This window comes from Dermacentor andersoni, chromosome 8, assembly GCF_023375885.2.
Source record: "Dermacentor andersoni chromosome 8, qqDerAnde1_hic_scaffold, whole genome shotgun sequence".
Taxonomy (NCBI): Eukaryota; Metazoa; Arthropoda; class Arachnida; order Ixodida; family Ixodidae; genus Dermacentor; species Dermacentor andersoni.
Window position 1 is genome coordinate 147,097,054 of NC_092821.1, and position 27,389 is coordinate 147,124,442.

Here is a 27,389-nt window from a genome sequence, read left to right on the forward strand (position 1 = left end):
CGGGAGGGACAGCGGGCTCTGAACAGTGCACGGCTACAAAGCCTACTGGTCACACGCGCAGCTGGAATTACAATGCAGTCACACGAGGCAATTTCGGTTGCAATCAAGCCCGATACAGATTCAATTTCTCAATCACGATTGCCTCCCATCCTCGACATGCACAATTGAGTCAACTGCAACCTAGAAATTCAATCTCGATCGAACTTGATTGTGATCAAAACTGACCTGTCCGGTAAACTGATAATAAAGGGATAAAATAGCGACATGAAATATCCGTTTTGACTGTCAGATTACTCTTTCAAAGTGAAATAACACGTTTTTGCATGCTAGCTGCACAAAAATGTTTTTTTTTTTTTTAGAAGTTCAAGCAGCTGACTACGCAGAAAATTTTGCCCCAAGACAAGCTGTCACATCAAAGCTGGATGCATTGCCATGAAGCTACATCAAACGTACATGCAAAGATTAGATTTTGCACCCGTAAGACAAAACCATGCTTTAGCAGAGGGCAGTAGTAAACGCAGTGTTGAGTGAACATAGAACCCAGACAGTCTCTGGAAGGGTGCTTTGCGCTAGCAGCTGTTCCCATTTCATGAACACATAAGCATTGTTATAGGTATGTACTTCACGTACATACACGACACAAACAACATTCCAGAGCCATCGTGCATTTTTGCAGCATTTCTGTACATTTGGGTTTGCTTTGGTTGTCAAGAAAAGTTGCCATGAGCAAACACCACAATGTTTACACACACACACACAGTGTGAACCTTCGTGATCAGCCAAGTCGACTGGCGACGATTAGATACGGTCAAAACTTCTGATGCGGAAAGGCGCTGGCATTGGGAATTTCGAGACTACAAAATTGCCTATCTTTTATTTATTTATTTTTTACCCACCCTCCCAGAAAGGCATCTGCCGAACTGACTTAGATTACGTTCACAGCCTGCCTGAAACGCACTGTACGCAGCAAGCACATCATTCTTGCGAAGTCCTGCAAAAACGACAGTCACGAATGACACAGCCAAGTCCACACACCTTTGAAGGTTTCATGGCCTCGCCCAGTTCATGTCACAAGCCCTCGACGCTAAACAAACTGGCAAAACGTTTTTTTTTTTCTTTTTGCTAAATTTTATTGAAGAAAAGAGTGCAGACTAAATGTGTTCCCTTCACCAAAATAAATAAGCTGTTAATGAAATTTGGCTACTAGTGATTACTTCGTCTTCGATTTTCCAGACCATCCAGGGGTCAGGGAGTGAGAGGCGACAGACCACTGAAAAGGTGGAGATACGAAATATCAACTCATGTGATCAGTAAACTGTGTGACAACTAAGTGTTTTGTGTACACATGTGACCTAACCTTACTAATGTAAAAGGACACCACAATCTAATTATTGTGGTGTCATGCACCTAATTCACATATCTGCTTTAATGCCAACATTTGATGAAAGAACATTCCAAAGTTGCATTTATGCAGACATCAAAGGCAATTGTTATGCTTAAAAAGAGTGTTAAACCTCAGACCGCTCAATGGTTTGTTCTGTGCTAGGAGATGCTATTGTCGCAAAGAATAATGCAATTGAAGACATCATGCCTTTTGTGGACAGTAAACCACCAAATAAAATGGGGCACAAAATGCCATCTACTCAGGCCTGACTACAGTACAGTTCTGTTAATTCGAACTACGGAATTGTTCGAGTTATCTGGCAGGTCAAACTAAAACAAGATGTAGAAAATACATGAGAACACCACTGATTCAATTGGCAGTGGTTACCCGATTCTAGCACACCCCCACATCAAGCACACACCTGCTTTCTGTGTTGAAAATAGAAAACCAACATAGAAATAACATTTAAGCTCTTAAATGAAGTATAAGTCTATTGTGCAATCTATATTTAGCAAGGAAAATGCCGGGTTCCTACAGTCAGCTTCGCCGCACTACAGCTGTGTTATGTGGCAAAGCATATAAACGCCGCAAAGTCTGTTTTCCGTAAAATTTTTCGGAAAAGTGGGTAAATACCGTAATCAGACATTGTGAATTATCATTCCTGCTTGAAGATATTCCTAGAGCAGGCAGCAAATTGGCGTTTTCGACGGCAGAGGAGATCTGCTCAACGCAGACAGACACTGCGAGTAAAGGGGCCGCTATTGGGGTAATCATAGGGGTCAGGCATGTGCATGCTGACAGGTCAAGCTTGAATTATCCGGCAAAGGCCAATTTTAGGGTTGAAATAACAAAAGTTTTGTCCCACAGAAATGCGTGGGTGCCGGTCGGTAACTTCGGTCGAGATGGAATAAACCGAAAAGCCAAAATAACCAGAGTCGAATTAGCGGCAGTCTACTGTAGTTAGGCCAAACTATGTGATATAGGTTACAGAACCTTCAATAGTTTGTTCTGTGCCACGAGATGACATCGTGGCTGAGCATAACTCTATTGAAGATGATGGCATGCCTTTTGTAGGCAACAGACTGCCTGAAAAAAAATGTGGCAAGAAGATGTCATCTACACTGACATGACTAAAAACTCACTCATACCTGGCGTGTTCTATGTGTTTGCTTTAATGCCAACAGCTCATGACAGACTTCCAATTTGCTTTTAAAAGGACACCTAAGGCAGATATCAGGCAGAGCTGACATTGTCATTGAGAATAGTGCAACTGAAAATGGAATGTCTCCTTCTGTACATTAACCGGCAAAAAAAAAAATATGTTAACATAGTGTCCGTAAGCCACAGAAACCATCTGTAATGATTGCAGTGCCCTAATGTGAAATAAGACACTGGGTCACAAAAGAAAGAAAAAGATGACGACACTGAACGTGTTTGTCTAATGTCATCTTAGTCCTGTCTTTGCGAAAGTTACAAAAAAGGCGACAAAAAAAGGCACTACACCTCGCTCTTCCACCCCCAGCGCCGACAGAGCGACGCGGCCAGTTCATGGCATTGCCTTGATAATGAAAGCTTAGTTCTCGACAAAAGTGGCACCGTGGATGGATTCAAGTGCTATAACGTCATCACCTTATCTTAACATCTGCCTGTATAGTACACATTGAATTTCCCTAGGGGAAAAACAAATGGATAACATTTCTGGCTGTCAGCGTTTTCAGATTAGTCTACGCTCTCAACACAGACCTGAAAGCAAACTACAGCATTCTATTAAAACATAATTTCTATGCGAATACTTTTGATAATGATCATAATGATAACGATAATGATGGTGAGCTCTGGGCTACGAGTCGGATAAAGCTGGCAAACAAATGGTGCATTTTTCAACTATCCAATTTTGGAATGCCGTACCATTATTTATAAAAGCTTCTCAGTTGACGCATGCACTTCAGCAAAGCACTGAAAAGGCTTCTGGTGACATTAGCAAACACTTTTTAAAGTTTGTAGGTATGTATGACAGTAATAATATTACAGTGTCTTTTCTGCTCTTTCCAATGATCATTGATGGCTAGTACACTCCGCTGAGGGTCGCTTTTTTGTGCCTTGTCCTCAAGGCATAGATTCGCATTTGGAATTTCTAGAGCATCTTAGCCTTCTTCCAGATGCGCCTACACCTTACAGCTTGTACTGCAATTCAGCAGAAAGCATCAGTCACATTCATTTCTGGTGGATTAAGATTTGTCGAAACCAAGCGCAATCCAAGTGCTCTCTCGAAGACTGCTCCCTCAAAAAAGAAGGGAAGTCAAGATAACACTAATACAAACATAATGTCTGACGCCCTGCTACACAAACATATCCAAAGATCATTTTTTATTTGCCCCCCATGTTTCATGCTACAAAACAAACCAAATGCTTACGGACAGGCATGAACCAACGCATATGAATAAGTAAGTTGTGCTTTTATTTCTGTTCATCTGTTTGCACCTTGCGTTCTATCTGTTTACATAAAGGGCCCTGATGAGACAGTATTGATTTCTAAATAATCACACACACAGAAAGTTTTCACTCTTTGATTCACCATTACATAGAATTTTTTGTGATCCTACCATATCTCAATGCCTCTGTGGTTGTACTTTTAATAAATGCAACATTTTTAGGCACTCTACAGTTAATGCTTTCTTTAGGCCCTTTTACAGCCATATTACATGCAGAATTCAGAACCCGTCAACCATTGTTAGCATGTGCCTTGTGCTCTTTGGCCATACCTGGCTTTTGCACCATAAGAACCTTCACACAATCCATCAATCTTTTATAACACACCGAGTACAATCACGGCAAAATACCTGGGCCCGGTCAGTTGGCTCAAACTCGCGGTCTGTTGTGTGAGACGAGGAGCTAGGGTACTCCCTCGACACCACGCAGAGGAACTCGGCATGGTCGTCATTGCCATAGTTGTATGACGAACCGATGTTGATCAACTGCATGGGATATGGAAGTGATAATAAGCAGGCATGTACATGTCAAATCCTACAGCACACATCAAAGCTAGCAATAAATCATAGTTGAAAGAGATTGCAAACGACGAGTAATATTACTTAGAGGTGTGCTTGCTACTGGCTTTCACCCCTTCTGTGCCATGCTAGTACTTTAAATTCCGACCTAAAATGTCCAAAATTTTTTAAATAACAGAGTTCTTAATGAAAACCTTGCAGACAATGTCTTGAATGCTTATTTATTCAACAGCTCAACCCTTATCGCAGGACTGCAGCTTAACAAAAGCACAGCACTATACCACATACCGTGGAATAGATACAAAAAAGAGAACATGAAACTCTATGGGGAGGACACCTGTGTCCTCCCCATCAGATGCTTTAAAGGGACACTAAAGACAAACACTAAGTCGACACGGACTTTCAAACAGCATCCAATAAACCTCCCAAGGCTTGTTTCGTGCCAAGAAAAGACTTAGTTTATGAGAAAATTGCATCTCAAGGGTCCGAATATACCTTTATCACAATTCAAATCTCCCGCCACCCAACAGGGGAATGGCGACATTGCACATGCCATCACTATCCATTGCTGTCGTTGGCGAGTAAAACGGCACTCGCCAGACGGCAGCACGTGTGTTTTTTTTACAGAATGCAAATGCGCGGCCGTGGAGAAACCGAGCCAAGACAGAGCGGTGGATTCACCACTGCAGCTGCTTTTGGTCAAGTGGCCTGGGCCGTTCGGGCAACCCGCGACATCACATGGAAGTGAAATTCTCTGCTACTTGCAGTAAGCACGGGTTTTGCGAGCCAGAAAAACCAGCGCCGCCCTACGCGATAACGAAACTATTGAAATGCAAAAGCGCATGCGTTTCAGAGCTGAGCGAAAACGAAACGTTTCAACTACCTGCATTGTTGTCAAGGGTAAAGCCAATGAGTTCTTTTTTCGAAATATGAAGTAGAACTGGAGAATTAGCATTTTCTTTTGTCTTTTAATGCAATAAAATGATCTTTTCATAACAAGTGGTTGAGTACTGGTGACATAATTTAAATGAGGAGTGCCTTCTTCATCAAGCAAGTACTTGGGATGTCCCTGAGGAGTCTCTAGTTGTGTCCTGCATTTACCTTAATTTCTCTATCACTAAAGCCCTGTTCACAGCAATGTTGACGTCTTAGAGATTCTCGACCACTAATCTATGACTTTAGCTTGACTTCATAATTTCCTTTAGTGTCCTTTTAACTGGACACACCAAAAACTGGAAGCCAGGCAGGTATGCAGGGGGCTTTGTTTACGTCGAATTCCCACCACTGCCTTGGGACGTCAAAGCCACCAGAAGCACCACTCTCAGAAGACAAGCTGGGTGCATCGAGAATCTCGGCATCTCCTTCACTCAAAGAGCAGCATGCTTACTCTACGAAATCCCCCGATTCATCACTGAAATCGGAAAGCATATTTAGCGCCAGCAAACAAGGACGGAAGGGAGACGACACCAAAATGCGCTAACTTCAACAACTAGATTTTTAGGAAATACACCTATATAACCCATGCACAGTGGCACCACCTCATCCACATCTTACCCATCCAAAAAAGCCGTCTCCTTATCTAACAAGTCGACTGAAGGGGCACTAACACACGTATCACTATTCCGCCAGATAGCCTGTGCCTCAATAATCTCTTGCACATCTTTATCTTTGTGCTTCGCAAGAACCCGGCAGGATCCATACACCGGCGCACAGCCGCATTCCTGACAGTGGGTTGACAAGATGACTGCATTGCTTATTTTTCACATTTAGGCTATGTTACTGTAATCGGTCATTAAGACATCTCCCTGTCTGTCCGATGTATTTTTTCCCACAGGACAGCGGAAGCTCATATGGCGGAAAAGGATACGTGTGTTAGTGCCCCTTCAGTCGACTTGTTAGATAAGGAGACGGCTTTTTTGGATGGGTAAAGTTTGGATAAGGTGGCGCCACTGTGCATGAGTTATATAGGTGTATTTCTTGAAAATCAAGTTGTTGAAGTTAGCGCATTGTGGTGTCGTCTCCCTTCCGTCCTTGTTTGCTGGCGCTAAATATGCTTTCAGTTTACCAACACGCCAAACAAATGGCAATACTGAAATCAGCTTTTCTTCTTTAGCGAAGAGGGCCCCGAAGCTAGAGCTGCCAGTGGCACCATTTTTAACCCTTGCGCTGTCACGGACGTACAGGTACGTCATCACGCTTTCCCCCCCGCAGTGTCACTGACGTACCAGTACGTTCTCTATCGTGCGTTCAAAATTTCGCGCCTGAGCGCAAAGCTGGCGCTCCTGGATTGGCCACGTCATCTGTTGACTCTTTCTACAAGTTTGTATATTCGCCCCGATCTGTGTTCATCCATCTATTGAAGAGTACGGTGCGACTGCCACTCCCCACTTTCTCTTTGCTGAGTGGCGCGGTGGCTCCGCGTTCGCTGGATCATGCGTCGCGCGCGTGTGGTTATGGGTTCAAGGGTTGTTCTGCCATCTCCGCTGGTTTGAAGGTTTTTATTTTTCTTCTGTTGGTGTGTGTGCTACGGCGCGTCAAGTTGAGGCGCACGTGCCGTTGCCTCTCTGAAAAGGGCGACCCTATTGCTGCTTTCGCTCTCTCGCCGCAGCCTCGCTTCCGACTTGCAGCAGTAAACGTAAAGCCCTTCGAACTTTGTTTAGCCTTTTTCCATCTCCCTGTCTTCTTGATCACACAACGTCCCATTTCTCTCCGTTGTGCGGGCGACTGAAAGCGCATCCTCCCTGCGCGCGGTTACTTTCGGATGGCTCAGCGCGCAGGACCTTCGTCTGCTCATTGGAGCGGTGGCTCAATTCCGATTCAGAATACGAGCCGAGCTCGGATTCGGACTCGGACAGAGTCGCATGCGAGGAAGAGGGTTTCGCATCGTCAGATTCGGATGTTGAACGGATTTTATAGTCAGGCTGATGATGATGATGATGTTTACTAACAGCAGCTGCAGAACACTGAAATGTGCATATTGCATTGACTATGTTATTTGTATACCAATCATAATCAAAAATAAATTGCTATGTTCATTCTCTGTTATGCTCGTTCCATGAAACCAAGCCGACACTGGGGGCGCGTCACGGCCAGAAAGGTCCGACAGCGAAAGGGTTAAAGACCCCAGTAGTCAATTTGATTTACATCCTTCGCCAGAATAAACTCACTCCTGCTTGCACTAACCCACCAATTGTGTGTTGCCATCTACCGGAAGCTCCACACAGCACTTGGATGAAACCAGCTCATCCACGGCATAGAAGGGGTTAAACCAACTGCATCCATGTTACTATGACACCTTTGACAGCTGCACTAAAATATGACTATAGAGCTCCAATTACAGTAAAACCTCGTTAAACCGTACCCGCTTAAACAGTAGTTTCGGTTTAAAAGTAGTAAAGTCAATTCCCCGACTCAGCGGCCATTGAACATAATGTATTTTGTATCCGCATAAACCGTACCAGCTTATTGCATACGCATCGGTTAAAACGTAGCGTTTCCACTTTTCGTCACGCAAACACGGCGGTGCATCGTCTCCATCGGGCGGCCCAGCAGAACAACGAGCCTCAGAGATTGGTACAACGGCCTCCAAGTGCCCTGTGCGTTTGCATGTGAAGCCGCATCAACATCAACATCATTTCGACGCCGTGCCAGAGAGCGTTGCGGCGTCGTGCAAGCGAGGACTCGCGTCATGCTGAAGCCCGGATAAAAAAGACGCCGGGTGCTCAGCATAGAAGAAAAATTAGACATCGTCCGTGCTATCAAATGTGACACGAAGAGGTCGGCGCTGGCCCGCGACATGGATCTGCTGTTGACTACAGTGTGTGGCATTTGGAATGCGAAGTTGCTTGGCAGCGCTGCTGCGACCGCGAAGAGATGTCAGCTACGAGGTTCGACTTTTCGCCATCGTTGCCTCTGTTGTTGCCGAAGTGTCGACTAGCGATAGTGATGAGGACGGCACGGAAAGCGACAGCACGGGCTATTCAGGCCTGACAGTGGCATAAGCTGCGTGCTACGTCAGCCTCATGAATGCAATCGTCGCAACGAGAACAGGGGCGCGATAACGTAACTATTCCAAACCAAAATTTTTCCGAACTCCGGCACCCGGCAATGAAAAAGGCGCCCTGGGACTTACGCAGCGCTACTGCGCGCGTGCACGGAGAATACGTAACGCCAACGAGGAATCTGCCATGCGAGTGTTTGCCGAGAGGAGGGAGCTGGCTGAAAAGCTGGCACGCAGCTTCAGTAAGTTCGAGGCCGCGGTCGTCGTGCTAGGCCGCTGTGGCATCAAACGAAAATAACACTTATGTCGCGCGAAGTGAATAAATACTGCATGTTTTTTCCCCTTTCATCGCACTCTCTCTGAGTTCCGTTTTCGACAGGTAAGTGGGCGATCTCATGCTATTTCGGTTAAACAGTACTACCGTTTAGTACGTACTTTTCCGAGCTCCGGCCGACTACGGTTTAACGAGGTTTCACTGTACCTGGATATCGGGTAAACCTGTTTCCATACTATACTCAGTTACATCACTTTTAATTCTGTAGCTACTCACCTACTAAAGGACGAAAAAAAAAACTGGTAAGAAAAAAAAGCAGCGATTTTATCAATTGAGCAAATGCTCCGATAAAGTTATGAAACAAAGTCAAGTGCATTCTCTATTGTAATAATTCTTCACTGGCATTTTTTGTAGTAACTATAATTTCAAAATAGCAACAAGCAGGTTTTACTGCATAGACATACACTGCGCAGGTAGGCAAGAGTGAAACGTGATCAGTAACAAAGTGGAGCATATCTCACCGTCTTTTTTTAACATCTGTACATCTTACCGCGACTGCTAGCCAAATACAACAAAGACCGAAAATTTGATGGCTGTGATGAATCACAACTGTGCCAGACACAGAGGCAAATTGTGGAAAGGAAAATATGTATGTTGTTTTTCTTTGCTCACATTTCATCCTGACCTGCCAATACACAAGGCCACAGCACACCTGAGGCCTTGTGTAATTCGCCAATGAAGGCCAGCTAATAGATGCGGGCAATGGCAAATAAATGTCAATAAGGGACAGTCAAGAAACATCAGCGATCACCAATGAACAGGAAAAAAAAAGAACAGCCAATGAATGTTGCCTATGGTTAATTAATGATAATGGAGAATAGACAATATGTACCCTGGCAATCACTAGATTACTCAATGATTGAGGTGGGCTAATGTCAACTTTCTGGAATGTGAATCGAATACAAATAGTAAGTATCGAGTATCGAATTGAATATTGAAAAGTCAAATGCAGATGCACATCCTTACAGTAAGGATGTTTAGTTCAGTATAATTGGGCACCAGTTTTGTACTGACCAGTGAAAAGGAAGAAAGTCAACTATCATGGACAATTAGGATCAGTTTCAAGCAAAGGATTGTTACTTGTCATTAACATAAATGCCCAAATAGCCTGTCTCAACAAATTTAGAGCCTAGTTGCAAACAAACTTTCATAGAATGAATGGCTGCTACTATATGATTAGCTTTCCAAAAACGTATTCGCAAAGCATCTGTTCAAGCCTAGTTAATGTTTTAGTGATAAAAATGGACTACACTGCATTATAATAGAGCCAGAGACTAAACATTATTGTTCAGCCAGGGACTATGACTTTCAGTTTCTTCTTTAACAGCCAGCATATTTCCGCAAAATGAACAAAAAGAGAGTTTAGAAAAATTTAGTGTTTCTCTTTATTGTTCCTTAAATACTAATAAAAGAGCCAATGCAAGTTGGCGATGGTCAATGTGCCAGTAAAGTGCCCCAATGAAGAACAGCCACCAACAAACATTGGGGATGGCAGCTATGCTGCCTGGTCCATGACGTCACATTTGCGCCACTCACCTGCTCAAAGCGCCAGCCGTCAGACATGGTGGATACCATCTGCGTAAGCTCGTCCTCGTGGCACTGGAGCACGCGGTAGACGTGCTTGCGCGCGTCGCGCGACTTGTGGTGCTGCTGGCGCTCCTGGATGAGCCGTTTCACCATCTTTACCAGTTCGGCTATGTTGTAGAACTCGGCCTCTTCCAGCACGCCTGTTGACCCAACAGACACATACATCTAGATGTGCATCTATAGAACAGCCAGCTATACCCATGTGGAGACTCTTGGGAAGGCATCCACATAAATACATGACTGAGCGATTCGTATGACATGCATTACCAAGTCCTGACTGGCAGCTTAATGTGTTATCCTTCAAAAGGGAAGTGCACAGCCATTGCATTTTGCGGCACCAAGGTATGGTGTAGGAACATGGGAGGCCAACAGACAATGAGAGGCTAAGAACACCATGCAGTGAAGAATTAAACCCCCCAAAAATAATAGGCGTAGTATCAAGAGGCAGGCAGGCAGTAGTGTGGACTAGATTGAACAGTGCTAGCCAGTATTTAAGTTGAGATTAAGAGGCAGATATGGAGTTGCCAGGCCATGTAATGCGTAGGGCAGATAATCAGTCGTCCATTAGAGTTAAAGAATGGTGCGCCAAAAGAAAGGAAACACAGTCGAGGACAACAGGGACGTAGGTGTTATGAAATGAGATGTTTGCAGGCATAGGGCGGGGTCAGTTGATGCAAGAGAGGTCATAGAAAATCACTGGGAGAGGCCTTCAACTTGCAGTGAACATAAAATAGGCTGATGCATGGTCAAATGAATAACTGATTGCTTCAATGGCAGACAAGGTGATTCACTTATAGTCAACACACACTCATACCTTTCTCAGCAGCATCAACACAGATATGATTGATTGATCAATGTGTCAAGTCTGATTGATTGATTGGTAATCGACTGACTGAATAGCTAACGGGTTGGTTTGTGGTTCAATTACTGATTTACCATTCAAGGTGCCAAGGCCAAAGCTACCATCTGAGCCACTAGAGATGCCACAGAGGGAAGCCGCAAATTAATTTTTTTGACACCCTGCCATTCTTAAAACGCCTGTGCTGGCACATACACACTTCTATCATAGTCTGCACATATACCAGGCTGACTGATTGATTGACTGATTACTTGATTGACCAAGTGGTTGATTGGCGAGATGTTATGTTCCAAACCTGCAAGTTAAATCTATGACACAGTAAAATGTAAAGCTGGACACTTGCGACTATTTAGGGCTCTCTGAAGTGCAACAACCATACGAACCATGCGCTAGCTTTTTCTTTCACCTTCTTTTTAGATCAAAACTATTACCTATTCAGTTTCTACGGAAATTCTACTATGTTATGCATGACAAAAATGCTCAGCAATGAAAAAATCCCAACTGCAAAATAGTGTTGGTGATATACAGGCATGGGTCAACTATAATAATAAAAAAAAACTATATGGCCTCTTCACACTATCTTCATGTGCCTTGCAACAAAATTTCCTTCTGATGCTTTCACTAACTTTCTATTTGCCTCCTAGTCTAATAATTTCTGTATACTTAACAACCCTCTAATTGCTTCCGATATGCTTCAGATTTGTCTCCAAAACCCGACAGCCCTCAGACTTGCTTTCGCAAAGCAGTGTATGTGTTCATTTTGTTTATCGTGTTTTTTAAATGGAGCATTTCAGGGTCATAGCTACATACGTTATAGGGGTATTACTCAGGCTGGCGCGTGCACACCTGACCCTTCTCTGGATCGCACAGCGCCGATGGAGCGGCAGTCGCTCGCTAGCACTTTCGCAGCAGCCCTAGCAGTCAGAGCTGTGGCCCCTAACCCGCGGTTCGCAGTGAGTTGCGACCACGGCGGGTTCAGGCCAGGGGGGACAGGGTGAGTCTCGACCTAAGGTGTTTATTCACCTTAGAGTACATGTATACCAACTCGCAACAACAGCCACAACACATACAAATACAACACAAAACAAAACCTCAGCGGCGGAGCATTCCGCACGTCTGGGGTGAAATAAACCGCACAGTGTGGGAACCACAAAAGAGGCTGATAAGAGTTCAGCTCACCCAGAGTGGATCCGCGCTCGGGCCCTGGGGCGGTCAGTCGCACACAAAGGCCGGGCGCAACAGGGGGACGGCGTGCGGCGGTCTCAGCGGCTGAATTGAGATGCGGCCAGTCGCAAGCTCCTCAACCGAAAGACAACCGTGCATCGGGGGAATAGCGCTTCTCCCCGAGCAGCAGAGAGGGAGTCTCCCCGGTTCCAAGAAAGGGAAAGGAGGGAACGGGGTGCCTTGGGCTGCGGCGTCGTGGCCAGGCGCGAAGAGCAGCGGGAGCGGCAAAGGTGCCCTCTGCCCGCTACCCTCCGCGAGCGAGCACGTGATTATCGCGTGATAACTGCGTGGCCGCTACGGAGATATCGGGATGCGCGTGCGATCCCCACAACGTGCAGACACACCCAAAACTATATCAGGGCACCCATAAAGCCAACCCAAAATAAGGCATAAGGAAATACCTTTAGTAGGAGGCAGTCGTTTAGGGTAAGAAATACAACGAAGTCAGCTGGAAAATATTGTCTCTTGCCTAGTACTCAACCACTAGACTTAGGCAACAGGTGGAGAAAAAGAGAGGATTCAGTGATTGGCAGCTCTGATGCATTACATACATGTGTGTTAGGCCGTCATGTGCAAAGGTACATAATGCCTGCAAGCAAAAAATTCAATGGCTGCATAACTTATGGGACATGCATTTCACTGCTGAAACTGTAGTTTTTCATCTAACTGGACCGATGACGTGACACAGATTCGTCTCTCAGGCTTACCTTCTTCTGCGAGGTCCTTGTTAATGACCAACTTCCCGTGCCGCAGGTAGTTAAGAATGGGGCCGAAGTAGGTTGGGTCCCGGTCTATTAAGTAGGCTCCCGTCTCGTCCTGCACAATGGAGAATGAAACAACAAATGAACAAAAAGCAACGAAGTTTAAATGGAGGAGAAACGAAATACAAACCAAGCGCAATGTGTGAAACATGGGTCGGCAGTATAAGCCAATATTCACTCATGCTCACTCACCAATATTTTTGCAGGCTATGCACTCACGCACGCTTTTCGCCACGTACTTATGTTCCTACTCACGCCAATTCATGCTTCCCAACAGTCACTCACGAATTCGTAATCACTTCCTGTCACGCCTAATGGCGTCCACTCACGCCCATACTTGCATCCACTTACACTCACCAGCGTCTGTGCCTTCTCACATTAATTGGCAGTGACCCCCTTTTTTTTTACTTACGGTGGCTCAAAGTCACCAGAACTCACTCTTATTCTCATACTCACTCACACCCTCCGTCGCTCACTGAAGCTCTACCCCACACTTACGTAATGAGTCTGGAGCAAGTACAGGTTAGTGCGCTCGTTAGTGAGTATGCCGACTCATGGTGTAAAAGCGCTTGGTTTATCAACGTTAAAATCTGCACTCCCTGAGGTTACGAGCACTGAAGTGTTAGGAAAGCTATAGAAAGCACATACAAGTAGCGAGTCCAAAGTTCGTGCCCTTTCCCGACAGTTCTCTAGAGTAATTGCATCACCATGTATGTCCAACCTCTATCTCAAGCATGCGAGCCAGGCATGCGAGTTTTCACACACCGGTGTCAAAAGCACCTAATTGCTGCTGCCTCTTCACCCAGTCTGCTGAAGAAAGGGTGTGCACTGGTTTTTCAAGGCATGATGTAGTGCAGATACACAGCTTAGCAATGAGACTAAACCTGACTTAGTAGTATTATCCCCTTCAAGGCAGGACCTAAACATTTTGATATGGCTTAAAGGGGCCCTGAAATAATTTTTGAACATACAGCCAAACCTACACATATCGAACACGCAAGAAAACTGGAATGAGTTAGATATGGTGTAATTCAATATAGAACCTTTAAAGAAATCGACAATGTACAAAACGCACTTAATTAAAAAGTGTTCTTTACTTTCAAATACACGTGCTGCGGGCATATTAGGGCAAGAAATAGTTGCTGATCTTATGCTTTTTCACTTTGAAAGCACTGCTCAGCATACACTTTTCAATGTTGTTGAGTGACTCCGAACAGCTGAGCCCGCAGCCTTCTATGGACACGCAGTGGCACAAGGTAAATGCCTCAGGTAAAATAGTGTACATCATATGTGAGCCTAAAAGTGGGGGACCTATATCACCAGTGCCAATATGGCGACTGCTATCACTAGGGGCCCAGAATATGAGCACAAATGTGGGTGACTCACCCTGTCGCCAATTAGGATGAGCAGCTTGTCATAATTAAAAATAAATGACCATTTTGTTAACATGTAACATTTCGATCTCCATGGTTCGTCACAATATCCAAGGCAGAAGATGCCCTTAATACTTTCACCCTTAAACTCCATTACACTTATTTGCCCTTAAACAGTGGAGTATAGACTTAATTTTCTTCGGAATATGTTAGGCACTCTAATACCAAAATGCAACTTATACTAACATCTTAAGCAGTAATCAGTCAGAAATTCCAGACGTCTTTTCTATAGCTACAACATGCACACAGTTGCGAACTAAAATTACACAGGTGCACCGGCCAAAAACCCAGCTGAAAGAAATTTACATCTTCCAAAGCCATATTTCATAATGGCTAGTCTTCTCCATCATTTGGCTTGCCAGGGGCTACAGAAGGTCAATTTCCACAAGTACAAACCAAGATATGGAGCTGCAAGGTCAACAGCATGTGCTTACATTTTTAAAATAATTTCTTAATGCAAAGCATCATATAGGAAGCTCCCAGCAAGGTCATGTAAGGTCACTTGCAATTCTTCGGTCCACTTTAAAAAATCAGTTTCCCACCTACAAATCTGGCAAAATAATGCTGAAATCTTACACTAGACTTAATAATGTGTATAATACCAAAAATCATGATACTATATGCAGTAGTTCAAGCACCATAGGCACAACTAAGGTACAGTTGGCACACACAAACTTTGGAATCATGTTCTTCAGCATTCGCTTTCTTTAACCAGTTCTTACTGCTGTGTGCTTCCAGTGTACTGGATGTCTCGTGTCAAAGCTACGTCTATTTGGTGTTAACAAGGCAAGTTCTGTTAAAGAGCAGACCTTACGTTTCCTCTAGCTGCTTAGAACTGAAGAGCGACAGTGCTCACAAGATGTTTATATACTAACTATATGAAATGTTTTATGCTCTACATTAACTGAAGCAGGTAGATGCAGATCAGGCACAGCTCAAATTATTTTGTTAGGAGAGGAGGAATAGGCGAGGAGAATGGCAGCAGAGGGCTGTATGTAGCAGAGAACTGCTCGCCACTTTTCACAGTTGCTCCTTTTCTCGGGCTGCAAACATACCTCGACCAAAAAAAGGTTATATATATATATATATATATATATATATATATATATAATTACATGTGCATATGTAAACATTTATAAGTGGCTTTGTAGGGGTGACACCATTGGACCCTTGCATATAATGTTTGGTATTTAAATAAGAAGTCACTATATAATGCTTCACACCTCAATAATTTTCATTAAGGGAGTCTTGGTCGCACTTGTTTTTTAAGTAAGGGGTTTTGCAAACAGTGGATGCAAGCAGCATAGTCTGCCAAAAAATATAGGCACTCAGTACAATGAGGGGGCCCATCATAACAGTCTATGCGCTATTAGGATGGGTCCCCTCACCATATACTTGCTAAAGTGAGGGCTGTCCCTTTTTATTCCATGGCATGCTATGTTCACAGAGTTGCGCTAGACGATGGTTGGCCCCATCTCACTGGGGTGCACAGTAACAACCTAACAATGCATCACTATTCATTGGTCTGTGGCTGCTAAAGTGGCATCTACCCAAGACCCGCACCCCCCTACCCCGGCCTACGCAATGTGTAATTTCACCCCCCCTTGGCAGATGACCTCCGCGTCAGGTGTGGTGCCGAAGCAAAAGGCAAAAGAACAAGTACGGCAGAAGTCAGGGTAGAAAACAGTAATGCAGCAAGGTGAAAAAAATAAAAAAAAAGAAAGAAAAATTGTTGGAACACAATTTTAACCCAGTACTCCACAACTACGAAACGCTTTTCCACGCTGCCATGAAACCAGACAAAAAACTCCTGCATCACACAAGTTCTGCAATGGCTATTGTTACCTCGTCACTACAGTGTTATGGTGATTGTGAAAGGTCCTGTCACCATAGTCAGTTCCAAAAAAATATCAGTCGCTGCACACAGGCAGCACCCTCAAACTCAGCTTGGTCTGTTCTGTAGCCAGAGCCAACATCTCGCTGTTATCACAACACACAGTTCTGTCATTGCAGGGAAAATAGTAAAAAAAGAAAATTTAGCAACTCTCGGCAAGGCGTGCCCTTTGCTGCTGAGACCAGGAAGCCTTCATGAATGTCTTGTTTTAGGGAGGTAAAAGCCTTTGCAAGGGCTGCTGCAAGTTAAATTGGAGGTGAAACTTTCCATGAAATTTAGCTGCATGCTTTACAATATGGTCGGAGACCACCCAGACAGGCCAAGTTTCCCACAATGATTGGTGACATGCAACTATAATCACATTTCTTCACTAAGTTTTCTCCCCAGCCACTAAAAGATATAGCCGTGCCTGTGTGCTCTATACACAACATCTTTACCTTATAGTTTAACATCCTAATAAGCACATAATTAAGTAGCACATCAAAAGAGATCTTTGATTTTATGTGCAAGTGAACCGCAAGAACCGAGATAAATGCCCTCGAAATTCTTGAGGTGAGATGATGATACCAAGAACATACCACCGTGCTATACAATCTGTTGCTTTCAGTGTTTTGCGCAACAGGCAAGTGTAAAAAAATAATTATGTGTATAAATAAAGGAAAAGGCCTATATATTGAAAGTGTGTGGAGGTTACCTGTGTGCAGTGCAATTAAACTAAATTAAAGAAAGTTATTTTATGACCTACCAACATTGACAGCTGTCAGTGCATAACAAAAGATGGGTCAGTACAACATCAAGCTATTTCAATCGGTTTTTATTCTAAATCTGCCGTTAGCCCTCCGTGATAAATCAACATGGCTCAGGCTCTGCCCATTTGGGCGTGGCGCCTGAGACCATATGGGCTGGACTCAAGTCATTCTGACCTATCACGGAGGGCCAATGGCAGATTTGGAGTAAAAACCAATTGGACTAGTTTTACGTTATATTGGGCAAGATTTCAAAGTGCCGCAACTTCTAGCCAGTTGGAGGTCATGGAGAGTCATCATCATCATCATCATCATCAGCCTGGTTACGCCCACTGCAGGGCAAAGGCCTCTCCCATATTTCTCCAACAACCCCGGTCATGTACTAATTGCGGCCATGCCGTCCCTGCAAACTTCTTAATCTCATCCGCCCACCTAACTTTCTGCCGCCCTCTGCTACGCTTCCCTTCCCTTGGGATCCAGTCCGTAACCCTTAATGACCATCGGTTATCTTCCCTCCTCATTACATGTCCTGCCCATGCCCATTTCTTTTTCTTGATTTCAACTAACATGTCATTAACTCGCGTTTGTTCCCTCACCCAATCTGCTCTTTTCTTATCCCTTAACGTTACACCTATCATTCTTCTTTCCATAGCTCGTTGCGTCGTCCTCAATTTGAGTAGAACCCTTTTCGTAAGCCTCCAGGTTTCTGCCCCGTACGTGAGTACTGGTAAGACACAGCTATTATACACTTTTCTCTTGAGGGATAATGGCAACCTGCTGTTCATGATCTGCGAATGCCTGCCAAACGCACCCCAGCCCATTCTTATTCTTCTGATTATTTCACTCTCATGATCTGGATCAGCAGTCACTACCTGTCCTAAGTAGATGTATTCTCTTACCACTTCCAGTGCCTCGCTACCTATCGTAAACTGCTGTTCCCTTCCGAGACTGTTAAGCATTACTTTAGTTTTCTGCAGATTAATTTTTAGACCCACTCTTCTGCTTTGCCTCTCCAGGTCAGTGAGCATGCATTGCAATTGGTCCCCTGAGTTACTAAGCAAGGCAATATCATCAGCGAATCGCAAGTTACTAAGGTATTCTCCATTAATTTTTATCCCCAATTCTTCCCAATCCAGGTCTCTGAATACCTCCTGTAAACACGCTGTGAATAGCATTGGAGAGATCGTATCTCCCTGCCTGACGCCTTTCTTTATTGGGATTTTGTTGCTTTCTTTATGGAGGACTACGGTGGCTGTGGAGCCGCTATAGATATTTTTCAATATTTTTACATACGGCTCGTCTACACCCTGATTCCTTAATGCCTCCATGACTGCTGAGGTTTCGACAGAATCAAACGCTTTCTCATAATCAATGAAAGCTATATATAAGGGTTGGTTATATTCCGCACATTTCTCTATCACCTGATTGATAGTGTGAATATGATCTATTGTTGAGTAGCCTTTACGGAATCCTGCCTCATGGAGAGTACGTATGTATAAAAAAAAAAGTTTTTTCTTCCAGCCATAGCTTAGCTAGTGTACCAGTTAATTCATTAGTAATTGCTTAGTTAAACTATCCCCAGATTTCACTTCACTCCAGCATATAAAAAAAACACAACAATGGGCCTTGCATTAAATTTTCCGAGCTTAAGCATTTCGAGACATCAAACTCGGCGCATTTGGCGTTACAGTGCTATAAAAGTGCTCGCATGCAGGCTCCCTAGGCGAGACGAATCCGCCACACCTATGGTGCTGCGGCACCGGCGGTAAAAGCAAGCCGCCTGCAGACACGCGAGCGACACACGGGAAGCGGATGCCGATTAAAGAGAGGGTGCTTGTGAAGAGGAAGAGGCGCCATTTTCTCGCCCCCCCCCCCCCACCCATCTAGCACCTCCCCCCTCTTCCCAACTCTTTTACATCGGAGTTGCCCTGCCACGGGCCAGAAGCGCTGACGCGTCGATCCTTCCGGCCGCGAGCCAACGGCAGACGTAGCCGCGCGCAAGGTGTAGGAACGCCGATCTCGGACTACGGGCTAAAATGTTTCAGCACATACGGAGGTGGTGTTTTAGCCGTGCATTACGACCCACTGCTGACGTTACTGTCATGGCGAAGTACCACGGTGTAAAGTAATGCAACATCTTAAGCACAGCGCGACCGTTACGCAGTTACCGATGCCACCCTGCGCACGAGCGGTGGGAGGAAGCGGCCGGTACACAGCAGCAATAGAACGGAAACGCTAAGCACAGTTAAAGGGACACTAAAGTCAAAAATGATTTCTTCTGCCATCAGTAAATTACCGTTCTACAACACCGAAAACACCACTCTTACAACGATAAGACGTTTGGTAAGCCAGAAAAAGCGCAAGAACGAAATACGGGTGGCGACGCCTACTTAAGTTCCCGCACCTGGGGGCTCTGACGTCTTGGATTTTGATGGAATCTTCTAGGGGCCTACTAATTATACATAGCGGTACAGATTGACTACACATTGTGTTCTAAAGGAACCAAACATTAAACATGGCAAGTTTCGGGAACCTTTATTCAGCCAACGCGGCCCAAATGCGAAAACATACTTTGGAATCCCTGACGTCACGCTGACATACCGGCGCTGGGGTTTCGGCGCGAAATTCAAATACTGATATTTAGACCTTCATTTTATCGTTTCGCTTTGCTGTCCCTTTAAAACACTCGATTCTAGCACAGCGTCTCCGTTATATGTTTCCGATGCCGTTGACTGAGCGTTCGCGAGGTTCAACGCGCATGCGTTAGCCGAGAGGGAAGCGGTACCAAGCAGAACGGTACCACTCTAACCGCCACCGCTCACTCACACGCGCAGTCGGCGCTAGGCCTAACGGCAAGGCCACGCTAAATTACTCGCTTATCAACAAACCTAGCGATGCTTTAGGCATCTCGGGTTGAAGCTTTCCACAGCATTACGCCACGGCTGCGAAAGGTGGAATCGAAATTTGCGGCGAGGTCGCACTCGAAAGCGGCAGCACGAGTATTTCCAAACTTGGGCTTCGGACTCCGCGCGAATGGCGGCGCGCAAAACACTTTATGACAAGCGTCTCCTGGCATTACGAAGGTCGTTTCATTTTCCTCGCAGCCCTATATATATATATATATATATATATATATATACACATATAGCGGCTGGCCTCGACGACGCTGGTGTGACAAATAAAAATAGTCTCGGCGTCCTCTGGACGGTGCACGGTGCCATGGCACGCACAAGGCTGTGACAAGGTGGTTAACAAGGCTGGAACGGCGACGGTAAAGTGGCAACCGCAACTGACACTAGAAGAAGGGGAACCGAGGCGCCCCATTTCTTTTAGTCGCAACCGAGCAGGTCAAAGAAAAACTGCCGGAGTGAAAGCTCCCGTAGCTTCCCACTAGGAAAGGTGAAGCCAATGCTTGCCCTTCCACCCGAAATAGAGCCTCTTCTCGGGTGATGTCCGCTTCCAAATTAAGTGATTCGGTTCCGCTATTGTAATGCTAGGCTAACTAGAAAATAAAGGCTGGTTGTTCCCAGCGAAAATAATAACTTCTGAATTTTGATGCCGTTTTTTTCCAATACAATATGACAGGATACTCAGATTTCACACTAAAACCAGTAATGCAGAGATACACGTACATAAGGACCTGTCTGGTAAAATAAGCCACGATTAACCAAGGAGGTTGATTAACTCGTGGGAAGTGTGCGAAAAGTGCTTCCTCGTCATTTTTTATCATTTGTTTATAGTTTTATCGTGCCCCTTCTGTTCGGCTTCACCTTCGGCACATCGTTTCCACTCCAGCAGTCTTTCTTGACCCTCTTTGGTCGCAACCACATGAAGCCAACAGATAACGAAGCCGAGAAAAGAAGCACGGGGGAAAGTGTTTGCAGTTTTATTTGAAGTGTAGAAATGATAAACTAAATGGGAATGAATTCGAGAGGACGAAGAAACAACTTTGCCGCCGGCGGCAGCCGAACCCACAACCTCCGAATTTTACGCGTGCGTTGCACTATACCAATTGCGCTACGGCGGCGGCATTCCAACGTCCCCATGTATATACCAGCGCCTCTCGTGGCCATGGCGACGGGTGTGAAACGCCCTTTTTTTGACCGACGGTGTCAAGTAAGTACGCGAACTTTAGGAACAGGCAACTGGCCAATAAATATTTGGTGTACGCTGACTGAAGGCATCGAACCTGCAGGAGTCAGACCCTCAGTTATGCAATGAACGAATGGCGTTAACACTCCCCGAGTTCGGTCACATATACACATAAATACCCCAGAACGTGAACTTCGAAACAGCCACCGCCGACCAAGTGCGGCCGTATATTGGTGCATAGCGCAACCAAGGAGCTGTCAAGCATACGCTCGGGGCTGGTTTTCTGCTGTTTGTTTTCGCGCTCGCGTGGTCTACTTAGTGTGACGTGGCATTTTCTACGTGGCAAACGGTTCTGTGAGGCGTACTGAAGTGGTTTAAGCGGACTTTCTGGTAGCGTTGAGGCGGACGGAGCATGCAGCGCGATGTGTGCGCGCATATATTCGAGCCTACAATCAGCCTCGGAGATCAATTGTGTACTGTTTTCCAAATGTTTTTCCACGCCTCCGTTGTTTGTCGTTTCCCTACTTTTCATCCACCAATCTTCCAATCGCCGCTTACTAATCTCTACTACGGATATGTTTACTTTCACCCTGCTCTCGCTGATCCCAAGGGCTTCAAGGAGGCCAGAGGTGCCTTAATCGACCGCTGGGCAGATATCTTCACATTCTAATAAAATATGCTCCATCGTTTCCCTAGCTTTACCGCAGCAAGCATGTGTTTCTTCTTCCTTCTTATGTCTCGCTTTATAAGTCAGTGCGTGTTCTAAGGCATCCTGATCTCGCTTCGAAAAGTAATGATGTTCTCTTTTAGTTATCATAAATTGTTTCTTTCCGGCTTTCGTTTTTTTTTCCTCTTAAGTAGTTAATCATAGCAGGTTTCTTTTCCACTGCCGCCACCCACGAGATTATCTCAGCCTCCCTGACTTTCCGTTTGACGTTCTTTGTTGCCATGTTACTCACCATACAGGTTGAATACTTGCTGGTAAATTTCCTAGTTCTTTTCCTCCACTGCGAATGAATATTTATCCTGTACCAATACCTGAAAACTCACCCAGCCCATTTACTTTCTTCCATAATCCTCAGTCGTTCTTCATAATCAATTTTACTGTGAGCTTCCCTCACTTCAAAGCTTGTCCAGCCCATATCACCCTGCACAGCTTCACTTGCAGTCCTCCCGTGTGCGCCCAATGCGAGGCGACCCACTGATCTTTGGTTGCCATCGAGTCCTGATTGTACCCCTCATTTCAAGCGAACGACCACATTTCCACAAGTAAGTCCTGGAACCATTACACCTTTCCACATATCCCGGAGCACCTCGTACCTATTGTATCCCCATAGAGCTCTGTGCTTCATTATGGCCGAATTTAGCTTCCGCTTCGGTATTGTTTTTTCCTGTGTTTCCAGATATCAATCGCATTCGTTTATCCATCTACCAAGGTATTTATATTCTTTTACCCGAGGTATTTCCTGGCCTTATATTGACACTGTCTGTTCACTGTTTTCACTGAATACCACAACACTTGATTTTTAACGCTAAATTTTAGAGCTGAATTCTCGCCTACCTGCTCACAGAGATTAGCCACACGTTACATGTCACTTGTTTGTTAGCTAGCAACACAATGTCGTCCGCATGAAACAAACCGGGAAGCTGCTGCTCTACTACTGTACCCGCCTGTTTGTATGAGAGATTAAATCCGATATTACTTCCTTCTAGCGCCCTCTCAATCCTCACCATGTACATCATTAACAGCAGTGGGGATAAAGGGCAACCCTGCCTCAGTCCCTTGTTGATATCAACTTTCTCCTCGCTCCTCATCCCTTCCTATTCAACGCAAACGGTATTTTCTAGGTAAATCTCTCTCAAAAGCTGTAGACAGTCGTCGGCCAAGCCTTCCCCTTCCAGAATATCCCACAAAATGTTGCGGTCTACGTTGTCATAGGCTCCTGTAATGTCTAAAAAGGCCACATACAACGGTCCGCTTTCTACTTTTGGTATTTCAATACACTGAGTAAGCACAAATAAGTCATCTAAACGCCTACCTATTCTGCAGTCATTCTGAAGTTCTCCCAAAATGCTGTTATCCTCTGCCCATGCATGCAGCTTTAATTTAATTGCATGCATTGCTAACCTGTATATTACCGATGTAATGGTCAACGGTCTATACGAGTGAATTTTATCTTTCTCCCCCTTACCTTCATAAATTAAATTCATTCTACTTTATCTCCAACTGTCTGGTATTCGCCTATCTTTTAAACTTATTTCTACTCCTTCGAACAGCGATTCTTTACTTTTTGGACCTAGTTCGCTAATCAGTCCAACGGGAACTTCGTCTAGCCCTGTAACTGTCCGCTTCGGAATTTTTTCTTCGGCTCTCTTCCACTTGAAATTTGTCAGCATCAGCTCCTTTTCCATCTGGTTCCCACCGAGCTCAGCCAACCGAGCTCAGTCAACGCCACCTATATAGATGGCGCTGGCTCGGTCCTGGTTATCCTCTCGGCCTTTCTTTCATCCTTCTCTCTCTCTCTCTCTCTCTTTGCCTCTCAGCCCGTGGTTTCGCGCCAAGGCATTCGGGAGCGAATCCAGCGACTGATAGCCAACATTAGAGTTTAAAAAAAAAAAAAAAAAACATCACGTGTAACCATCCGCGTTATAAGTATACGCCTAACAATCGGAGACGATCGCATAAAAAAGCAGCAAGCTTCGCCAAGTGTCTCACGCCCCGGAACAGCGCGTAAAAAAAAAAATGTTAGACCAAACACGGACGCGAGCGTCTCGGACACTTGGCACCGCGCATATCGCCCAAGCCCGCAAGGCTGACTGCGGCTCAGTCATTCGGAACGGACGCTTCGTGTCGCTCGCATTGCGAAGCGCAAAGCGTGTTCACGGTTGGGCGATCGCGGCGAGGCGCACGCATAAGTTGCGGAAAAGGCTTCTGTTTCTTTTTCTTTTCTTTTTTTTCTCTTCGCACGGGCGCGTCAAAGCGTGGTTTCCGCATTACGTACTACTACAACGCGTTGTGGCGAGTGCGGAACGTTCGGGATGTGTAGTTATGGCGCCGAGGTCCCCGCTTCGATGGCTCCATGCGACGCAGGCGGACAAAGAGAGGAGGACGCCCACCCGAGCCCGAAGTCGCCTTCCTCTTTTTCTACTGCCAGAAAAAAAAAAAATAATAATGTTAAGAACTCCTCGCGAGGCTATGTTCCGCCGAAGCCTTGCCTACATCATGATCGTCAGCCTACCTTTACGTACTTAGAACGGCAGAAAGCTGAGCTAGCTGGTATGAGATCGTAATGCAAAGAAAGGGGTGAGGCGTGCAGACGATTTGAGTAATGGTGGAAGTGCGTGCGTGAGTCAGCCTTCGATCACCTTACATGAGGAAGAGATTAAATGCCTTAACAGTTACCTCTCCCGTAGACCGGCACGTGTACCCGATTGACAGGTTGTGCTACCATTCCAGAGCATGCGCAGATGAGTTTTGTGTCTTCCTTCTTTTTTTTTTCGCCTCAGTGCTTCCTTCAGTTGATAGTCGGCGTTCGTGTTGTCCACTTCTCTTGTGTCCGTGCCTGCACGACCGACCCCTTCTTTGCATTATTATTTTTGCGTCCACTGCAGGACGAAGCCCTCCCCAAGCGATCTCGCAACTATAACCTGTCTTGCACTTGCCGATTCCTACTTGCGCCTGAAGATTTCCTAATTTCATCACCCCGCCCAATTTTCGGCCGTCCTCGACTGCGCTTCCCTTGGCATCCAATCTGTAACTTTAATGGTCCACCGGTTATCTAGCCTACGCATTACATGGCCTGCTCTGCTCCATTTTCTTCCCTCTTAGTGTCAACTACAATATCCGCTATTCCTGTATTCTCTGCTATATCCGCGAGAGAAACCCTGTGCAGTTTGACACTACCCAGAGCCTCTTTATACCTTTTTTCCTTTCGCCCATACGATAGGGGCCTTAATGACATTTGTTAAGGGGTCGCCCCTCGACAGATGGCCAACTGGTTAAAGGCTAACTGCAACGAAATTTCACTTTGGCTGAATTTGTTGTAAATATTTATTTACTAATTTATTCGACACTGCGGATTCGAGGTCTAAGCATTAAACAGAATTATGCGGCTTTGCGTGCCAAAACCACAATCTGATTATGAGGCACACCGTAGTGGGGGACTCCGGAATAACTTGGACCACCTGGTGTTCTTTAACGCGCACCTAAATCTGAGAACACGGGTGTTTTCGTATTTCGCCCGCATCGACATGAGGTCTAAGCATGGTGGACAATACAAAGAAATATAAAACAGCAATAAACAAAACTAACCACAATGTAGGCACGACAAAGTGAACTCGCGGTCTGATCACCTACTTCAGTGAGGCAATTCGTGTATGGTCCTTGAAAAAGAAAAAGCTTGAACAGGTCAGTACGTGCAAAATATGACGTGAGTGAGTTTTGTTGGTGGTTGTCGGGTGGGCCCGTAATTAAAAGGTGGTGAATGTGGTGACTTGGGAGACTAAATTTCTGCCATCGTACCTGTAATAGCTGTATGATCGATAGATTCCATCAATACAGAGGGTGTGTCTAACGCAGCAAACCTGTTAAACATAAACCTTACAGCCTTCCTTTGTTCAAGACTATCTAAACGTTACAGGGTCCAGGGTTACAGGGTCGTTATAAGGGTCCCAGACACTGCATGCATATTCTAGTTTGGCCTAACAAAGAGAAGTGTGTGGCAGAGACGTTTAACGTTAGTGGGATCGGTTTAAAGTTAATGTTTAAGGAAACCGTCCGTCCTGTAAGAAGGTCGCTTTCAAGATTCCCCTTCGCGCTGCCTCTCGCTTCAACGCCAACGAAGCGGCGAGAACACAGCGCTCGCGCAGATCCCAGCTCATGCCGGACTCGGCCGATTTCGCAGATCGCTTTCAATATACGGGCCCGCGCGTCTCTCTCTTCAACGCAAAGTAAGCGGCGAAAACACAGCGCGCGAAGCTATCAGCAGTTGGCGATCTCGGGTCGGCACATGACACACTCTTAAACAAATGTACACCCTTTAGGTCGTATCTTGCCCCACAACAATAATCGTCATCTGTCTTGCTTGCGTTTCCTTTCTTGAAAACGCTGCGCTCGCTACTTTCCTGCCGAGAAAGCACTGTCGTGCTGATAACGCGCATGCCGTTCGTTACTGGAAAGTACCGGGCTCGCAGCGTTAAAGGTAGGAAATGCGGACAAGACAGATGACGATTATTGTTGTGTGGCAGATATACACCCCAAAGGGTGCAACTGTTTTTAGAGTGTATAGAAAAAAAAATTAAAATATGGGGTTTTACGTGCCAAAACCACTTTCTGATTATGAGGCACGCCGTAGTGGAGGGCTCCGGAAATTTCGACCACCCGGGGTTCTTTAAACGTGCACCTAAATCTAAGTACACGGGCGTTTTTGCATTTCGCCCCCATCGAAATGCGGCCACCGTGGCCGGGATTCGATCCCGCGACCTCGTGCTCAGCAGCCTAACACCGAGTGTATAGAGCACTACACGTAGGTGTATCGTGTGTATGACAAAACGTTCGCCCTTTGTTTTTTACGCGCTGGTATTTGAAGATCGTGACTACCCAACTAGCCCAAATTTCAGCTCTAGTATTTTTTTTTTTTTTTAAGCACTGTCGCAGAGCCGTCTGAAGAAGGTGAACGAAGTTTAGGTAAGTCCATGCACTATATTACCTATCATTACCATACTGGCTGAACTGCCGTGCTTGCACATTCGGAAGACACTATAGTGCCAGAATAGATGGTGGCCAAATCCACGCCCCAGCGACGGCCCCCCTCTGGGTAACAAATGCAGATCTTGAAGGCTATGCTTTTGCTGGCTGCATGCGGCGGAAACGATTGAGGGGGATGGAAACACGTCATGAAAGTCAGGTCACGGGCACCACCCTCTAGTGATTTTTGCAGGAGATTCTACGCGCATAATAAACAATGATCACCATTAAAAGTACTATTCTGAGCACAGTCGAATTGGCCGCGATGTTGTCGAATTGTGTAACGGCGGCATTTCGAGCCAATAAGAGAGTAATAAAGAG

The 27,389-nt window shown here is 45.3% G+C and overlaps 1 protein-coding gene across 2 annotated transcripts in view; it reads right to left on the minus strand.

The window, feature by feature from the left end:
* The window catches only part of inc (BTB/POZ domain-containing protein inc), a 45,087-nt gene that overhangs the window by 8,170 nt on the left and 9,528 nt on the right, over window positions 1-27,389 (minus strand). Inside the window, exons 2-5 of one of the 2 annotated variants that reach the window (XM_050176542.3) lie at window positions 13,104-13,212; window positions 10,263-10,453; window positions 4,225-4,359; window positions 3-1,270 (exon numbers count right to left, since the gene is read on the minus strand). In XM_050176542.3, the coding sequence (XP_050032499.2) occupies window positions 1,211-1,270; window positions 4,225-4,359; window positions 10,263-10,453; window positions 13,104-13,212 (495 nt within the window). In that variant the 3' untranslated portion in view covers window positions 3-1,210. Of the gene's footprint in view, window positions 1-2; window positions 1,271-4,224; window positions 4,360-10,262; window positions 10,454-13,103; window positions 13,213-27,389 lie in introns of those variants that run through there. The other variant, XM_050176543.3, reaches the window with a different exon arrangement.